This window comes from Theropithecus gelada, chromosome 15, assembly GCF_003255815.1.
Source record: "Theropithecus gelada isolate Dixy chromosome 15, Tgel_1.0, whole genome shotgun sequence".
NCBI classification, from domain to species: Eukaryota; Metazoa; Chordata; class Mammalia; order Primates; family Cercopithecidae; genus Theropithecus; species Theropithecus gelada.
Window position 1 is genome coordinate 60940594 of NC_037683.1, and position 19067 is coordinate 60959660.

A 19067-nucleotide genomic window follows, 5' to 3' on the forward strand; every position below is an offset into this window, starting at 1 on the left:
CAACCAAAATGTAAAAAGAAAATAAAATACCTCAGTGTTGTAAGATGCAAGTAAAAGCAAAGCAAAATAAATAAGCATGACTCTATTCCCACTTCCAAATAAGAGAAAAACAAGCAAGCAACAAGAATTTGAAAGAGGCACTGAGTTTTGCAAAACTCAATTTGTTAAGACCATCATTGGGGATAGATTTTAAGGAAGGAACCTATGGTTCTCTAAAATCAAATTTATGAGCTTTTGCTCTTTGGCATATTCTATTTTATAAATCAGTCAAAAAGAAATTGATACACCTTACACATAGTATTTAGAGTTATTCCATTGAAGGTGAGATACTAAACTATTTACACTTTTATTTTAGACCAACTCAACCTATTTAAAAATTACTCATCTTTGTGGTTGATGTTCAATTCAGATACCTAAGCAGGTAATCTTACCAAAAACCCTTAAACCTCATGGATAGAAACGTAGGAGGAAAACACATTTTCTCAGGTCTTAAAACCACAAACAAATAGCCTTGATTTCTAAAACAATATAATCTTTCGTCAGGTATTCCCTCTACAAATATTTATCAGATACTATGAAGCATCCTATAAGGCTTCTACACACCAGGTGTCCAGAGGCTGCCAGAGACTTCAGGCAGCCTGAGCTAAGACAACTAACTGGCTGCCAGAATGCTGAGAGGGGATAATATCTCAGCACACCTACCACATATACCACATTTCAGTGTCCCCCAAAAGACAAACTGAGAAGTTCTGTTTTACATTTTTTGCCTATTCAGCACATTCAGCACATTCCCACTTCTATGACCAGTACACTATCTATTCTTCCTTTGGGGGACCATCTCACCCCATTCCACATGAACCTGATGGCAGAAACAATTTTAGGACCTGATACTTCACCTACTTCTATTCTACCCAGGATGGCCAAGTAAAGTGCCCCATTATCCCATCATGATGGTTGGTCCAATGTAAACACATGACCTAAGCAAGGCCAATCTGAGCATTCTTTACTTCTCTCTTCCTTTTGAATTTTGAATATAAGCTTATAAGGCTTTGGGCTGCCAGCAAATTCACAGAGGAAAGAAACTGTAGCTTGAAAATACTGTCCAGACCATGAATGTCCTAAACACTAGAGGTTAACAAAAACTAGAAGAAAGGATTTTGAATGTTTCCAACATGTACACACAAAACTGATAAACATTTAAGGTGATGGATATACTATTATTAATTACCCTGATTTGATCACTGCAGATTTTATACATATATCAAAATATCATTCTGTATTCCATAAGTATGTACAATTGTTAATTGTGAACTAAAAATAAAGGGGAAAAAACGTTTTAGGGCAGTTTAAGATGGGTTTCTGTTACTTATAGAATTTGATCATGCTTGATCAAATTTCCTGTGTGTGTGTACAGATAGATGCAATATATGTTTTATATCAGTGGTGTAGACAGAACAAGGTAACCCACTGTATAACTTCAACGGAATCCTTCTTTAGATAATCTCCAGGCATTATCTGCATTAACTATTCTAGCGATTATCCTACCAAGTGTCAACACTGAAAGAAAACATTGGTTAGAATTAGGATCACTATAGAAAATACAAGGAGAGATAAAGCAGAAAGCAAGTTAAACTGATTCACATTATGCATACACCATGAAACAAAAGTATTTTGAGTACATTACAAATCCACTTGCAGAATCAGAACAGATGAGGTCAGAGTGAAAACTTTTTGTGAGATATCAGCAGTTGTTTACACAACAAAAAGGAATGAGTACAACAATTTGAGGATAAAAAGGAATTCCAAATACATTAACTTCATTATCTGTATTTTTTTGTTTTTTTGTTTTGTTTTTTTTTCCTTTGAGACAGAGTCCCAGGCTGAAGTGCAGTGGCATGATCTCGGCTCACTGCAACCTCCACCTCCTGAGTTCAAGCAATTCACCTGCTTAAGCCTCCTGAGTAGCTGGGATTACAGGTGCACTTCACTGCACCCGACTAACTTTTATATTTTAGTAGAAACAAGGTTTTGCCATGTTGGCCAGGCTGGTCTCAAACTCTTGACCTCAAGTGATCCGCCCACCTCAGCCTTCCAAAGTGCTGGGCTTACAGGCATAAGCCACTGCACTCACTTAACTGCATATCTCAAATAAACACATTTACCCCTTTTCTACCATCAAAGTTTTTCCTCTAGGAACACATCACTTTTCCATTGGGAGACGGAAGGTTTCTTCATCATTCTTGAAAAGAAACCCAAGCACAGATACTAATAAACAGAGGATAACAAAAATGTCAAAACTACTTGGTTAGAAAACCTTTCCTTTATAGGAAATGCATTCTAGAGATTCTATCAATTGGAGAAAAAGAAAGTCACAGGTTATTATGCTAAATATGTGGTTAGTGTAAAAGGCTGGGGAAAGAAGTCTTATTAACGCCTGACTGCTTTCTCATTATATCCTAAGTTCTGTGCAGATAGGAAGAAAAATTGTTTACCCTCATATCCTAGCATGCAGATCTGTACCATATACATAGCAAAGAGTCCATATTTTTTAGCTTATTAAATGACTCAATAAAGATAGTATCAAACTGCAAGAAGTTAAAAAGATATTAATGTCTATTGTATAGGCTCCCTTATCCTGAACTGATTAATCTGTGTCCACTTTAAATGATCAACATTAGAACTAATGGATATGTATCTTGGAATAGGTTCCAAGAGTTGGCAAAAGCATTACAAAAGAGCAAATCCACCAAAAAATTGGAAGAACCAGAATAGCACCATGTGCAGATTTCCTTACAAAGTATGCTTTCATTTAAAACATGTTTGCATCATTAAGTATACATCAACTCAGAGTAAGGAAAAAGAAGAAAAAAATGGAAGGATAAAGATAGCAAAAAAAAAAAAAAAAGAATCATCAACCCATAATTTAAAACTCTGCTACAAATAATCCACAAAGCAGGAATCATCTACAATTCCAATGATTAAGCTTTCTTCTCATTATTGTTCCATCATTCTCTTGCTTTACCTGGGAGGAATCTGCTTGGGCTAATTCTGTAGTGACCTTCAGTATTTGGTGAAGATTCTGTCCTTTGTCTTCAACAAGGAGGTGAGCCAGCAGAAGAAAAGCAGGCACAGGGATCACAGTAGTAATAGGAAGCAATGACTCTACTGAAGCCAACCAGTCATTTGCAGCAGATGAGTCTCTCATTACTTCAAGAATCGTCCAGGCTGTAAATATTGAACCATACATACTGGTTACAGGGCACGCAAGCTTGTAGGAGAGCTGAAAAATAAAGACAAGAGAGGCATAAATAAGTGAGATAAATATATTTGTCAGAAATATATTTTTGGCATTCGTATATTTCATTGTAAGATATCACTCCTTCCAAAATATGAATACAAATTGAATTACTGCCAAAATCTTCTCTGCACATAATTGAGGTAATAGGATTACACAAAGAGAAAAGAGTTGTTAGATGGAACTCTAGAAGAGTTTTATCACAACTTTCCCTCATATTTACCATTCATTCCCCATTAAGGCAGAAAATACGAATCAATATACAAGATCCAGAGGCAACTGTGTTTGGAAAAAGCTATTATCACTAAAAAAGTATTCACCAATGAGAAGAAAGATAAAAAAAAAAAAAAAAAAAAATACTGTATTTGCCCAGCTCCAGGCCCTACGCAGAAGCAGTTTGGGGCAGATGGCAGACTTGGACTGAGGACAATTCATTTCTGTAACAGACAGTACGCTGATAGGAACAAAGTTGGTTCAGCTGGAGCCTGGGAATTCATTAATAATTGTAACTTGTGCAATAGGAAATGGCCTGACAGCTCTAAGCTGAAACAATACCCAGAGATGATATTATCCTAAATTAATCTGAGAAATGGCTCCTCGCAGAAATAAAGTAGTGCAGACAGGGCCAGAGGGTAGCCAAGGTGAGCTCTGTAAATAAACAACTCAGGAGAAGTCACAGACGTTAAAGAATCATTAGACACTGCTTGCTAATAAAGTAATTCAAATCATGTAGAGTGCTTTGTGACAGATTAGAAATCTCTAGATTATAACTGTCTGGTCAATAGAGGCTGACTTATATGAATCAGGATAACAACTGAAAGGATGGAAAGTAAAAGTTAAGCTTTATAAAATTTTTAAATAACAGCTTTATTGAGATATAATTTGCATACTATAAAAGGCACCCTTTAAAAGTTTATGACTTATTAGATTTTAGCAATTCATTTCTAGAACTGTGTAACCATCATCACTATCTAAATTTAGAACATTTTCATCAACCCACACAAAAATCCCATACCCATTGATAGTCACTCCTTATTCCCCCAACCCCACCTCCAGCCCTTGGCAACCACGACTCTACTCTGGTTCTATACTGGCCATTTCAAATAGGAAACACATAATATGTGGCCCTTTGTGACCAGCTTCTTTCACTTAGCATGTTTTCAAGGTTCATCCATGTTGTTACTTGTATCAATAATTCATTTCTTTTTATTGTCAAATAATATTCCATTGTATGGATACACCATATTTTGTTTATCCATTATCAATTGATGGATATTTGGGTTGTTTCCACATTTTGGCTCTAACGAATAATGATGCTATGAACACTCCTGTAAAAGTTTTTGTGAGGTTATAAGTATTCAATTTTCTTGAGCATATATCTAAGAGTAGATATGAAATGTCTTTGACAATTAAATGTCACAGTAAAAACAAATGAGGAAGCTCTCACTGTACTGATATAAAAAGATTCCCCCAAGTGAAAATATAAGATACAGATACTACGACTGGAGTGCTATCGATTTTTTTTTCAAAGAGAGTGAGGAGAAAAAGAAAATATACTTGTAGTTGTTTGCATATGCAAAGAAAAGTATGTGGACAAATACAGAAGAAATTAGTAACCACTAAATCATCTTCTGTTTTGGAGAGTGAGAACTGGACAGCTGGAATCAAAGGCAAGAAGGCAGCATTCATCATATGCAATTTTCTACTGTCTGAACCATTTGAATATACTACTATTTCAAGAAAATTACAAATTTTAAAAATTAAATAATATCTAAATTTATGTAGGTCCAGCTCTCTAAGAATATTTTTTTTTCCCAAGAAGAAGGAATTCATTAACAACCATGGCCCAGTTTTTTAGACTAATGACAAACACCATAAAATTTAAAGGGCCAGGACTTCAGCACAGCCATACCAGCTATCAGCCATTACGCAATTTTTCTAAGCCTTACTTTACTCGTTTGTAAAATTTAAGAAACGACTACTTTCCTGCTTAGGTTGTAATATCTATAAAACACCTAGCACAGTGCCTGAAGTTGCAAAATAAAGGGAAATAGTATTGCTGTCATCTTCAGAAGAGAAAAATAAAACTCATGCAAATAAATATAATTTGGAAATTACCATGAACCACAAGTTGAGTAAAAGCAACAATATAACAGGGACATGTAAGAGGAAACAATGAAACAGAAAGCAATCCTAGGTTACTTGAACTGTTATGTCCAGGTTTAGGCTCTTAAGTTTGTTTGTTTGTTTGCCTAAGGTTAGAGCAGCAGGAGAAATTGTCCCATTGAGTGACAGCTGCCACTGGCACAGTCCCAGGGCAAGGATGCAATCAAGAGTTTTCTCTCAGCACCAGCTACCAAATCCTGGCCCCATAGCCTGAGGGAGGACCTGTGACAGTGCTAGTAAGCTTTGCTTTTAGAGGAGAAAGTAGGTGTTTAAAAATAAAAGGTTTATGTTACATGAATTATATACCAATAAAAAATAAATCACAGAAAAATACATTTAAATAAATACTGGGTGGTTGTAAGACATCTTTTATAGGTATAAAATAACTGAGAATCTTTATTTTAAAAAGCATTTAATAAAAATGTGCAGGTACATTAAGTAGTAACAATAAGACATCTGATAGTACTTCGTTGTCAAAATAGGTCTGAAAAAGAAATTGTGAACAATATTGATTTTCATTAACTGTAAAGAATGGCATTAATCTATAATAGTGACTAAAACAGGCTTAACAAAAGTAGAGAGTGGGTATAGGAACTCAAACTTATAGACCCTTAAAAGTAAGATAGATTTTTGCTAGAGGATATCACTCACTCACCAGTCAAGCACTATGAAGACTCTAGCACTATGAAGACCATGATGAAGACTCTAGACATGAGTTGAGAGATTTGGGAGTGGTTTATTATAACCAAGAGATAACACACCATCCTCAGTCCCGCGTCTTTCAGAAGATGATGATAGAAGCACATCTAAGACTTACTAATTCCTAAGTTTCAACCAGAAGTCTAAAAAAAGTTTATTCAATATACTACTAATTCACAGTTTGTTTCCCTGTAAATCTGAAATACAACTGTTATTTACTCCCAAGTTCAGCACAAAGATGATAAAATATTGTGCCAAAAAAAAAAAAAAACAAAGAAAGAAAACAAAACAAAAGTGCTGGTAACAGGATATAGGCTCTAGAATCAAACAAAATCTGAACTCCAACTCTACCCTTCACTACCTGCGTAATCCAGACAAATTAACTTCTTTAATCTCAGTTTCCTAGCTTGTAAAATAAGTATTTTAAGAATACCATCAGTGAAATGCAAAACAAAACCACAATGAAATATCACTTTACACCTACTAGGATGGCTAAATCAAAACGATAGACAGTAACAACAGTTGGCGAGGACGGGGAGAAATTTGAACCCTCATACACTGCTGGTGGGAATGTAGAATAGTGCAGCCCCTTTGGAAAACAATCTGTCCATTCCCCCCAACAGTGAAACATAGAGTAATCACCTTATCTAGCAATTCTACTCCTCAGTATCTACTCGAGAGAAATGAAAACATTTGTCCACACAAAAACTGATACATGAATGGTTATAGCAGCACTAGAGCCAAAAAATGGAAAAGAGCCAAAAATTCATCAACAAAAGAACAGGAAAGTAAATATAAGGTATCCATACAATGGAATATTAGTCAGCTCTAAGAGAAAATGAAGCACTGCTACATGGCACATGCTACAACATGGACAAACCCTGAAGACATTATACTAAGTGAAAAAAGCCACTCACAAAGGACCACATATTGTATGATTATATTTGAAGGAAATGTCCAGAATAGGCAAATCCATACAGAGAGAGTGAGCAGATTAGAGACTGCCTAGCCTGAAGGATGAGGAAAAAATGGGGCAATTAGGGAGTGATGACTACTAGTGCAGGGGTTTCTTAGGGTAATAACAATAAAAATGTTCTAAAGTTGATTGTGGTAATGAATATATAATGCTGTGAATATACTAAAAGTCATTGAATTGTACACTTTAAATGAGTGAAGGGCATATGTGAATTACATTTCAATAAAGCTATTAAAAAAGAATTGGGTTCCCACTGCATGACAGTAAGTTATTTACCTTCTTTATGCCTCAGGTAACTCTTGGGTAGAATGAGATCAATAATTTTACCTACTTCAAAGAGTGTGAGACAAAATCAAATTAGTTAGTACAAGCCAAAGTGCTTAAAACGAAGCCTGCACATATGAAGTGCTCAATAAACAACCCCATGAAGGTGGCGTTTTGTTACCCACTTTACCAGGGCCCAGATACCACAGAGATTGTCACTAGTCCAAGGCCACACAGCTGGAAATAGATTTAAAAAAAAAGAAAAGATACTTATTTCATAGTTATTGTAAGAAATATGAGTTGGCCCACATAATAACTCCTAGCATACCGCACATGTTCAATAAATGTTAACTTTAGCTATAAGTAGGACAAGGACAATTCCTTGCAAATTTTATGATTTTTAAGAAACAAATATTCTGCTTCCTTTATACTACTTCAAAGCAATTTCAAATAAAATCTACTTGGCAAAGCTTTATTACCAAAGACCCAAAAGTACCATATTTAATTTTTAAAAACACACATAAGAATGAATAAACACATGGTAGACCCCAGCTCAGTCAAGCTGTCTCTAAATTGTTCTGCTGACTAAAACAGTTCCATAGAGATGAATTTTGCCTCCTGTACAACTACAAGAATTTAACTTTTAAGTCTTCTTTTCCACTTCATCTCACCCATCCACCCTTACTCCCCTCCAAAAAAACTTTTCCAATTCTGTCTTACTTCCTGAGCCAGTTACTCAATGTGTTAACTCTCAGCTCCACACCCACCCTTCTTTGTCTATATGATCCTACAGTTGTGCCTTTTTAGCATTTCTCCTTTGCCCTCTGGTCTAATATTAGACCTTGTCAATAGAGAGCACAGGAGAGACATTGCAAGGAAAGAAAGAAGGGGCTTCTCTTCAGGTTCCTGTGTGCTTCTTTGATTTCTCCTACCACGGCTGCTAGGGACATGCAGGATATCCCAGAGGTGGCTTCTAGTGGACCAGCTCAGCCAATTCCAGCCTGCTCACACCACGACAAGTGGTTTCCTGTGGACCAGTTCTAGCCTATGCACCCCAGCAGACTATATCACCCAGTAGGCCTTCTCCACATTCTCTCCTACCAGGTCTCTCAGTGTTGTCTGGGGAGACCTTTTTAGTTCCTTCCTTGGGAACTCTGCCTTCGTCTTAGCTTAGAGGTAGTAGCTGCTCCCTACATGTACTACTGTAATATTCCTTAGACGCTTTTTTTTATAAGTTTTTATAACTAAACACCTCTTACTAATAATTATTTGCATTAAGTTTTCCTTGTTCAAATTGCCAGTGTGTTTTCTCTTTCCTGACTGGAATCTGACTCATACACTGATGCAGTCTCTCTTTTATTCCCCACGTTCTCTTGTGGGAGTGGAGGGGAACAAGGAGGAAGCAGAATGTTTCAAGCCCCTTAGAATTTACAATTAGTGTTCAATTTTTTTTTATTTTTTTTAATATTTATTTATTTATTTAATTTTGCCTGGGAAGAATGTAATAGGTAGTTTTAAATATCACATTTAATAGCCAAGATCACACCACTCTACTCCAGCCTAGGCAGCAGAGTGAGACTCCGTCTCAAAAAAAAAAAAAAAAAAAAAAAAATCGAATAGTCAAATAATCTTGACTTGGGGAGGAGGCTGAGAATATTTGGCTGAGTCTTGAAGAATGAATAGTTCAGGTAGATGACATAAAACAGCATTCTGTACAAAAGCAAAGATTCAGGAAGAGACTTGAAGAGTTTGGGGCATGTTAAATTCATAAGTGTGGAATGTAAAGTTCCAGATAGGAGTAGGAAAAAAAAGCCAACAGTAAAATGTGGCTTAATTTTTTTAAAACAGTGATCATATATCTACTGAAAGCCTCCTTAAAGCAGCACAGTATCATAAGGGCTATAAGATATTTATAGCCCTAATAGTAATTCTGCCCCTCCCCTTTACCAGCTGCTAAAGAGAAAGTCCAGATATTAGTGTTGATGAATAAGATTCACACACATCTGAGCAAATAGTAAACGAAGTACTTATGTATTAGAGTTGGGGTGATCCTCAGTAAATAACACGTGTGATTTAAAGGAATAGAACTCTTGCCCTGCCCCCACTCCCATTCAAGATCCAATCATTGTTCTATATGGGCAAACCAAGAGGTAAAGTAAAAAAGCTACTAGAATTTTTTTTTTGTCAGATTTTGTACTCCTATTAGGGCTGATGCAAGAACTTCTCTCTCTTAATTCAAATCAAATACCTGTTTCAAGTTTTAAAGTTTTAGCCAAACAATTAGGATTTGGGAAGCTGTAGTATACATTCAATTTGCCTATAATTATTAGTCAGTTTCTGCTACATGCTCAAACAAGAAATAATAATGACTGGATTTGTGCTGCTGGAGCATTTAACATAAGAGGTATCTCTGCTTTTGCAGATGAAGCCACAACCATCACTCTAGTTTGTATTTACATAGTGCCTCTCTTCATGGAGATTTAAGATGCTTCGCCAGCTTCATCTTATTCAATCCTCATTTCATCCCCATAAGAGGAGTTGGAAAATAATGCTTCATTTTGATAAAGGCAAAACTCAAATATCATAACAAAAAAAGTCTGGCAAATCTAGGCCTAGAACCCAACCAATATCCAAACCATGACAATACTTGTACATTACTGTAACAGGAAAAGTGAGACTGAAAAAGCAGAAGGAGGAAGGCAGGATTGGAAAAGGAATGTGGCAGGCCTGTTGTCTTCCAGTTGGAGGCAGCAGAATAGGGGCATACACAGGGGACATCGAGAGTCATTATGCCAGGGAATATGGCAAGAGGTACCATATTAAATAAGGAAGTTTTAGTTCTTACTGATATCAGAAGTTTCAGGCATTTGAGGACTATTTCCCACCTTGGATTATCCCAGATCTAGCAATATGCTATACTTAACTAACAGTATAATTTTAAAAAATGATTCCATGTTAAAATATATTAGAGAAGCATCAGGTTAAATAGAATTAGTTCCTTTTCTGAAGAACCCTTCAGGATCTTTAACTAGTATTGTGCACTGGATTTTCAAAGAAGAAAAGATATAGCATTTCCAAACTTATTTCACGACAGGACTACTAACCCTTCTTATAGTCCAGAAGAATATGTTAAGATCTCCAACAGCATTACCTGACTGAAGATAAAGTCTGATAACAAACAGATGCTTCATCAGGAGGCAAGATTATCTGTATACCTAAATTCCACATCGACACTTTATTTAAGAGAAACAAGGATAGATTCATTACCTTTTGGTGGTCATCTCTGTAACATTCCTGCTGTATCATTTCCAAAAGGTTTAGAGCCAACTGCTGCCTAGAGGGACCTTCTTCATCCATAGATATACAGTCTTCCAAGGCAGTAGAAGATAGTATCTGCAGAATTGGCATCACTAACAGCAGAGAGGACTTTGGGATTTTCTGATCCTCAGTAACAGAGAGGAGCTTCAAAGCTATTCATCAAAATAATAACGCACGTTTTTAAAAATTAATACCACAGTCAAACAAAATGCAATTTTGCTTAAGAATGATAAGCAAGAAAGTTTTCTTCCTTTTTACAACTGGGTCAGACACATAACTAGGATGATAAATTTTATCCTAAGATGAAATAAAAGGAGTATAAAGAAACTATTATATAGAATAAGCTGTTAATGTATGTAACTGAAAAATTGATGATACTCTTTTAGGTCAATATAAATTTTTTTAAAAACACAATTCAACATTTGTCCTTAATATCCTCTGAGATGCTAGTATTGCCCTCAGCAAACAGAGCTAAGAGACCAAGAATTCCTGGATCAGTGGATAACAAGGCCAACATACATGCTTCCTTTACAAATGCAGCTAAGAATCCTATTAGCAGATGCTTAAGTAAACAGCAAAGTGAAGCAGGACTGCCCTTCAGCTGTAATTGCTAAGAAGGAGATTGTGAAAGTCCCAAAGTCCAGAACCAAAATAACAACAACAAACAAACAAAAAAAATTAGTGAATGGTTCTTTAATATGGAAACAACTTACACATCAGATACATACAGTTATGCAATAACTGAGTTACATGTAGAGTCTCTATTAACTGAATGAGTTAAGGCATAAATATACTTTTTTCACAATATTTTTTCAAAGTGATGTAATTAACCCTGATTTACTAAAAGATGTTATTCATGGGCTTCAAAGTTACATTATCAAAATATTCTACTGATTTCCCCACTACAGCAAAAATAATTCTTTAAGCCTTGAATCATGTCAATGAGTTGTCAGCATTTTATTTTACATCATCTGGAGGTCAAACCTTAACATGATATTAAGTACAAACACCTGTTACTCTAACACTACTAATTTACTTTTCTTGCCTAAATATTGGTCTTAATCTATAATTGTTTCTGATATCGTCTCTACTAAAAATCCATTATCTTTAATATAACAGGAAATGAAAATAATACCAATATTTTAATAGCCTCTATTATAAATCTGAATATTCCAGGCATTTTTATAAATTGCTATTCGTAATCAAGGCTACAATTAACAATTACAGTGTAATATTACATTAATGTAAAAATAAACATACACATAAATCTTTTAAATTTGGAATAATCAATATTCTCTTGGTGATCCTATTTCTTTGAATACTCTTTCCCCACAGCTCTTCCTTACTTTCCGACAAGACATATTGGCTTAGCAGTGCTCAGTACAGTTTATTCACTCTAAGGTAACTTTAAGTCAGAGACGTTGGTTTACGAGACAAAGAAAAAGTCTGCTAACCAGCAAATAATGAAAGTATTGAGTGTTTGATATTGTATTATCTTTCTCTTACACATGAACCACAATATAAGAACATAGCTTCAGAATTTGAAATGTAGTTTTCGGAGGCTTTAGAATTTTTTTGTCAAAAAACAAAATCCATTCATATGAAATGTCTAGAAAAGGCAAATCTATAGAGACAAAAAGCAGATTAGTGTTTCTCTGGGGCTGAGGGTGAAAATGAGGATTAACTACAAATGGTCACAAGAAATTTTGGGCGGATGATGGAAATATTCTAAAACTAAATAGTGGTGCTGGTTGCACAAATCTATAAATTTACTAGAAAACACTTTATTCTGAATTTTATGGTACATAAATTACACCTCAATAAAGCTGTTTTAAAAAATAAAACTACAGCTGTCAGAAGTACCAGCACTGGTAAATTATACCTATGGGAAGATCCCACGTGCACTGCTATAAGAAAAAGGCAAAAACGGGATCAGACTGTGGAGGGAAGGCATAAGTAAACATAAAGCCAGTGGCCAAATGCAGGGTAGGAATCAAAGCCTAGGAGGCAAGGATCCCCTCCATGTGCTAAAGCTATTTCCAAGACACGCTGTAGGTGAAAGAGCAATTCACTCCCAAAATCATGAATTAAAATGCCCAGAAGAATGAGCTATATAATAAGTATTTATCTCACACACTTTTTCTTTTCTTTTTTTTTTTTTTTTTGAGACAGAGTTTCGCTCTTGTTGCCCAAGCTGGAGTGCAATGGCATGATCTTGGCACACTACAACCTCTGCCTCCCAGGTTCAGGTGATTCTCTTGCCTCAGCCTCCCAAATCACTGGGATTACAGGCGTGCACCACCACGCCCAGCTAATTTTTTTTGTATTTTTAGTAGAAACAGGGTTTCACCATATCAGCCAGGCTTGGTCTCGAACTCCTGACCTCAGATGATCCACCCACCTCAGCCTCCCAAAGTGCTGGGATTACAGGCATGAGCCACCACGCCTGGCCTCTCATGTACTTTTTAAAAATAAGAATGGCAGTATATTAACATATACTGGCACTACACAGCATAATTTAGAGCTCTCATTGTTATGTGGATTATTTTGGATCAGACCAAGTAAAGTGAGGCAACACCAATGTAAAAGCCACATTTTAAAAGTATGACTTGTTTACCAATCTGCCAGATAGGGCAACTAGCTTCTTTACCACATTCTTCTTAACTAGAACATTTTTGCCTCTCTTGGCCCCCTCCTTCACTTTTCTTTAAATCAATACTGGACTGTCAAAAGAATATTATCTTTCATTTGTTCTAGCTAGATTAAAGCAATAACCATAAGTTAAATTCTGTTCAATGTAGCACATTTTGAATAGTAAAGGTATGGAGTATTTTAAAATAACTACAACTACTAAACACTTTTCTTTCAAGGATGTTATACTAAAGCTTTCCATTTTGCTGTACAATGCTCAGTAAGGTGATATGCCATTCACTATATTCCTGAATGTTACTACTATATAAGGTTAGATTATAACCTTCTAACATGCAGCCGAGATACTTGGTAAATTATGTTATATCAAAGCTTGCACAAGGTAACACCTAATTAGACAAGAAAAAAATTCTATTTTATAATTTTAAAAATTACAGATGGAAACTCAAAATACACAGGATAGCATGATACATAGTTCAAGTGAATCCTGTCAATACTCATGTTATATCTACATTTTACTCTAGTGACTGTATTTTTATTTACCTAGATTTAAGATTGGCTTCTGCTGACTTGCTGGAGTCTGTAGAAGTAGTAAAGCTATTCCAATTATGATCAGTTCAACAGGAAAATCCTAAAAGGATAGAGGAGGAAAAAGGAGTTGTTAAAGAAGTTCCCAGAACCATGGCTTTGTAACATGTATCCAGGAAGAATATATTTAATATGAAAGACTGCAAGCCTATTACACAAATTTATTTATACAGCAAGTGTGCTCTACTAAAGAAAGAATTGGTCGGCCAGGCACGGCGGCTCACGCCTGTAATCCCAACACTTTGGGAGGCTGAGGTGGGTGGATCACGAGGTCAGGAGTTTGAGACTAGCCCAGCCAACTTGGTGAAACTCCAACTCTACTGAAAAAAGACAAAAAAATTAGCCGGGAGTGGTAGCAGGCACCTGTAATCCCAGCTACTCAGGAGGCAGAGGCAGAGAATTGCTTGACCCAGGAGGCGGAAGTTGCAGTCACTGCACTCCAGCCTGGGTGGCAAAGCGAGACTCCATCTCAAAAAAAAAAGAGAAAGAATTGGTCGATGCCACATACTTACACATAAATTCAAAATGTTGTATTATATGGCCAAAAAGCAAGAAGCTATAAACCAAATAATTCAGAGGGAAAACTCAACACAGCAGATCAGCAAGTCTTCTAAACAGTCAATCTTTGCAAACCATTGAAAGTTGCCTAAAATACTAAATTTAATAATATTTCATTTCTGTAAACTGGTTCAATATCCTACTTACCTAATACAGACATGATCCATCTATATAACTTGCATAAGGAATTACACTAAACAAATTTAGTAAATCATGTTATAATAAAAGAAATATTAGTGCCAGGGAGGTAGAGATTATTTTCAAATTACCGTAATTCATTAAGCATTAAATGTAGCAGAGCAATGACCATAGAAATAACCAAGTATATAAACAAAACAAAACAAAAAAGACACGTATATTAGGCTTTAATAAACATTAATAAAACACAAATGACATGTTATTTGAGGTTTCTAAATAAAGTAAATCTTAATGTATTATGGTACTAAAGAAGAAAGGTTCAGCTAAAATGACTATTCTGAAGTTTACAGAAGTGCCTGCAGAGCAGAAGTACCTATGAATAATAAAGACAGGCAAAAAAAAAAAAAAAAACCACACACACACGCAAACAACAACAACAACAACAACAACGACAAAAACAACAGGAAAATAAGGAAATCTGTGAGTTAGAGCCACATGTTAGAGGACCACCTGCCTGAGTGAAAACAATACAGTCTGGCACACTCAGAAGTTATAATCTTGAAGATACTATCAATTAACAAATACCCTCTAAAATCTCAGTTTTATCATTCGAAGAGTGAAATTCACCTACAAAATCCTCTCATGTGCTTGTTTATGGACTTTTGAAAAACAAAACAGCAAAAGAAAAAAATTTGTGAATTTTTAAAAATGGGATATATTCCAATCTATGTATTTTGGGAATATATGTGTTCACTGTTTCGAAATAGAGTTGAGAACAATGAAGCACTCTTATCTATTTGAGGATAATACATGCATTTCAAAACCAACACACTTACAGTATATACTATCACACCATTCTTTGCTATATCTTCCCCAATTTCATTTCAATTTCTGCATGTCCATAAAAAACAAAAGGAAAACCAACAAGACCATTTAAACTTCAGATTCACTAGATTCCAAGAGAACCAACAACAAAGAAAAGCACTGCTATATAGTAACACTATTATTGGAAAGCCTTTTTCACACAAGCTATTACTGCAAGGGCCATAAAGTAGCTTTTTAGAGTTCTGAAATGGAATAGAAGTATTTTTATTAAGTGGATGGAACTTAAAAGTATGAAGGCAAAAATGAAAATGGCCTTCTCCAGGAAGGGTGAGACTGGCCTGTTCAGAATAGAGGGTGAAAGGAGAAGAGTGGAGATTCAAGATCAAAACTAAGGAAAAGTAATTGGTTGAGGATTAGATCACATAAATCTTAAACTACTTACAAGTTTAGTGGTTACAAGTTTTTTGACTGATTGATTTTTAATGGACACCAAAGGATGGTACCATTTAATAAGATCTTTTAATAAAACCCAGTGTTGGACATCCCATTTGCACACTTCAAATGCTACAGCTACTGCTGTGGTAACTGGTTCTGCACAGGTGCAACCTAATGGTTGTCCCCTAAGTCCCCACCATACACCTCTTGCTTCCTGCCCCAGAACAGCGCACTCTAGAAGTACAAAGAAGTTAAAGCCCCATAGGCCAAAGCTGACAAATCGGCAATAGTACCCAATAGATAAATGCTTTCCCATTAATTCTAGATCCTTCTTTCATAAGGCTTCTCAGAAGATTCTGTGGGATCAAGCAACTAGTTGCTCGTAGCAGTAGCCTACTTGATGATGCCTGTATTGCCTCTCCCACCTTCCATACTTCACTCCTCTTGTCCCTCTCTAGCTGCTTGCTGGGATCACATTGGCAGATTAATTCCAGTCATATAAGCCTTTGCTTTTGTGGGAACCCAGTCTCTACTTTTGCCTTTAGGGAAACTCAGGCCAACTCACAGCCTGAAAATAAAATAAATAAATAAAAATACAATAAAAGAAGGAAATAAAATACATAAAATAAAAGAAGAATTTTTTAAAAAATGAAATAAAATACAGAAAAAAAAAATGAGTAAATGCCTTTATACTCAGTCACAGATGTTGGAGGAGTCCCAGTAACAGAAAACAACCTGGAGTCCACATTTTTTGTCCTCAAGTCAAATGAAAATAGCACTAAACACCACCTATGTACCAGGCAGTAAGTACATAAGCTGGGTCTACAAATGCCACTGTGGACAAAATAGTCCCTTTTCTCAGGGATTTTACAGTAAAGTCATGGAAAAGTATTTTTAAAGAGAAAACAAGGCATGAGAAGGTAGCAGACAAAACAAAGATGGTGGCCCAACTCACACAATCCTCCAGTGCCATAACTTTGCTACGTACTCTGTTCCCCTGGCCAGAGCTTCATCAAGCTAAGATGGGCCAAACAGATCATTTTTCCTACAAAATCTGAAAACTTAGACACACAGCGAAGAAAGTTGGTTGGAACTGAGTCATCAGCTAGTAGTGTCTTAGAAACCACAAGTTTCCGACCCTTCCCAATGCTGAAATGTTTCACTCATTCTTCACTTTGAGAGCTACTCAATCTCCTCCCAATGTGCATCATTTTTGCCTAATTTTGCTGGTTAGGGTGCATTTATTTTGCTTGAAATGTAAAGGACCTTAAATTATGATTATTCTAATCAAGCTAAAAATGGCTCAACTAAGACCAAATCCACAAAAACTAATGCAGCCTAAGAAATAAATCCATTTTCAATATACAATGATACAACTCTAATATAAGAGTAGAAAGAGAACAGAGTGGGGAAAAAGTTAATATAATATTTGAACAAAACATCCAGTTGATAAACCCAGTGATACAGAAATGTGGGTATGGTGTCAAAATACATAAGACTGCTTCATTCTACTTCATTTTATTTCAAATTATAGTACATATAGACCTATAGTATATGTTTGCAAATTAATTTTCCTAGGCTCACTTTTTTAACCTCAGGAACACTAAGATGGGGATGGGGGACAGAAAACTTCGTAACACAAATATTTCAACAGTTCTACTAGTTGTTATTTCCTTCTAAAACTTAAAAATATTGGGCAAATGAGAGACATAAATAGGACTTTCCCTCATCAAAAATCTTTTCATTCTTCTAAATGACATTAGTATCCTGTGACTCTACATTATAACCAAAAACATTTTAAAAATTAGACTCAAGAGCCAGCTTTATATTAATAGATTCCCAGTGGCCAAAATAAGACAATTTAAAATTCAATAAGGATAATATCTATGATAGACTGAAGTGCATCAAATATGTTTAAATTCATGAATTCATAATACTTTTTAAAGTTAGTAAAGAAAAACGCAAAAGAGTAAAGCATTTATCCTAACTTTCCTTTACTACTGGATAACCAACTACTAGGCTGTTGGGGGAGGGTTCTTTTTATGGAAGTATTCCAGCTAATAAATGAAGAAGGAATGATAGGATTAGAACATTACCACTCTGCAACTCCTAATTAACAGAACTAGGCATTGAGTATCAACGACTACTAACATCATAAAAAGAAAAGCAACACACATTGTGCTTCTTGATGACAGAACACACCACCCCCTGTAGTCTTGGAAACAAAAAACAAAATATCCTGAATCCAAACAAGCCTTTAGAGCTAACTACCTTTGAACAGCGAAACACTTTAAAGCAGCGGTCCCCGGCTTTTTTGGCATCAGGGGCTGGCTTCATGGAAGACAATTTTTCCACACATCTGGGGCAGTGAATGGTTTCGGGATGAAACTGTCCCACTTCAGATCATCAGGCATTATTTAGATTCTTATAAGGAGCACACAACCTAGATCCCTCACATGCACAGTTCACAATAGGGTTCATGCTCCTGTGAGAATCTAATGCATCGGCTGATCTGATAGGAGACGGAGTTCAGGCAGTAATGCTGGCTCACTGGGCTGCTCACCTCCTGTGTGTGGCCCAGTTCCTAACAAGCAAGGAACCGATACCAGTCTGTGACGCAGGCATTGGGGACCACTGTATTAAAGTGCAACATATGGATGCAATCAGCAAAATCCAGAAGATAGGAAACTCTCCAGCTCACACAAGCCAGGTTATTCAGTACACAAACTGCAGGGAAGAAAAGTGGGGGAGGAAACGAAAGGGGATGAACTTTAATTGGAAAGAAACTTAAAAGATCTCACACACACACATAGCCCAAAACATATTATGATGATTAGAGATACACACTGAGATGATAAAAGTATAAAGAAATGTAAGGAAGTGGTTACTACAGAAGTCAGAATAGTCAGGGGAAACAGGAGGTTATGATTAGGACTGGGCTTGTGGAGAACTTCTGTGGTGGCTAGAAACTTCTATTTCTTGATCTGCGTGATGGTTTCAAAGTTCTATGTTTTGATCTATGTGCTATCTGCCCTATGTGCAAAATAAATGATAAAATCCCCTGTGGGTGCTACTTTAAAATAGAGATATTTGGGCTGCACTTAGACCCGCTAATTCAATATCATTAGGGATAAGACCCAGGCATGTGCATTTTTA

At 36.0% G+C, this 19067-nt stretch overlaps 1 protein-coding gene and 1 non-coding gene across 2 annotated transcripts in view; both read right to left on the bottom strand.

Moving 5' to 3' along the window:
• FOCAD (focadhesin) overlaps positions 1 to 19067 on the bottom strand; it is a 315281-nt gene that overhangs the window by 200927 nt on the left and 95287 nt on the right. The window contains exons 9-11 of the mRNA XM_025360104.1: positions 13911 to 13998; positions 10668 to 10870; positions 3023 to 3280 (exon numbers count right to left, since the gene is read on the bottom strand). Of these exons, the coding sequence (XP_025215889.1) occupies positions 3023 to 3280; positions 10668 to 10870; positions 13911 to 13998 (549 nt within the window). The remainder of the gene's footprint in view (positions 1 to 3022; positions 3281 to 10667; positions 10871 to 13910; positions 13999 to 19067) is intronic.
• On the bottom strand, positions 5570 to 5698 carry LOC112608792. The gene has a single exon (XR_003116077.1). It is a non-coding gene; the product is annotated as a small nucleolar RNA SNORA30/SNORA37 family (small nucleolar RNA).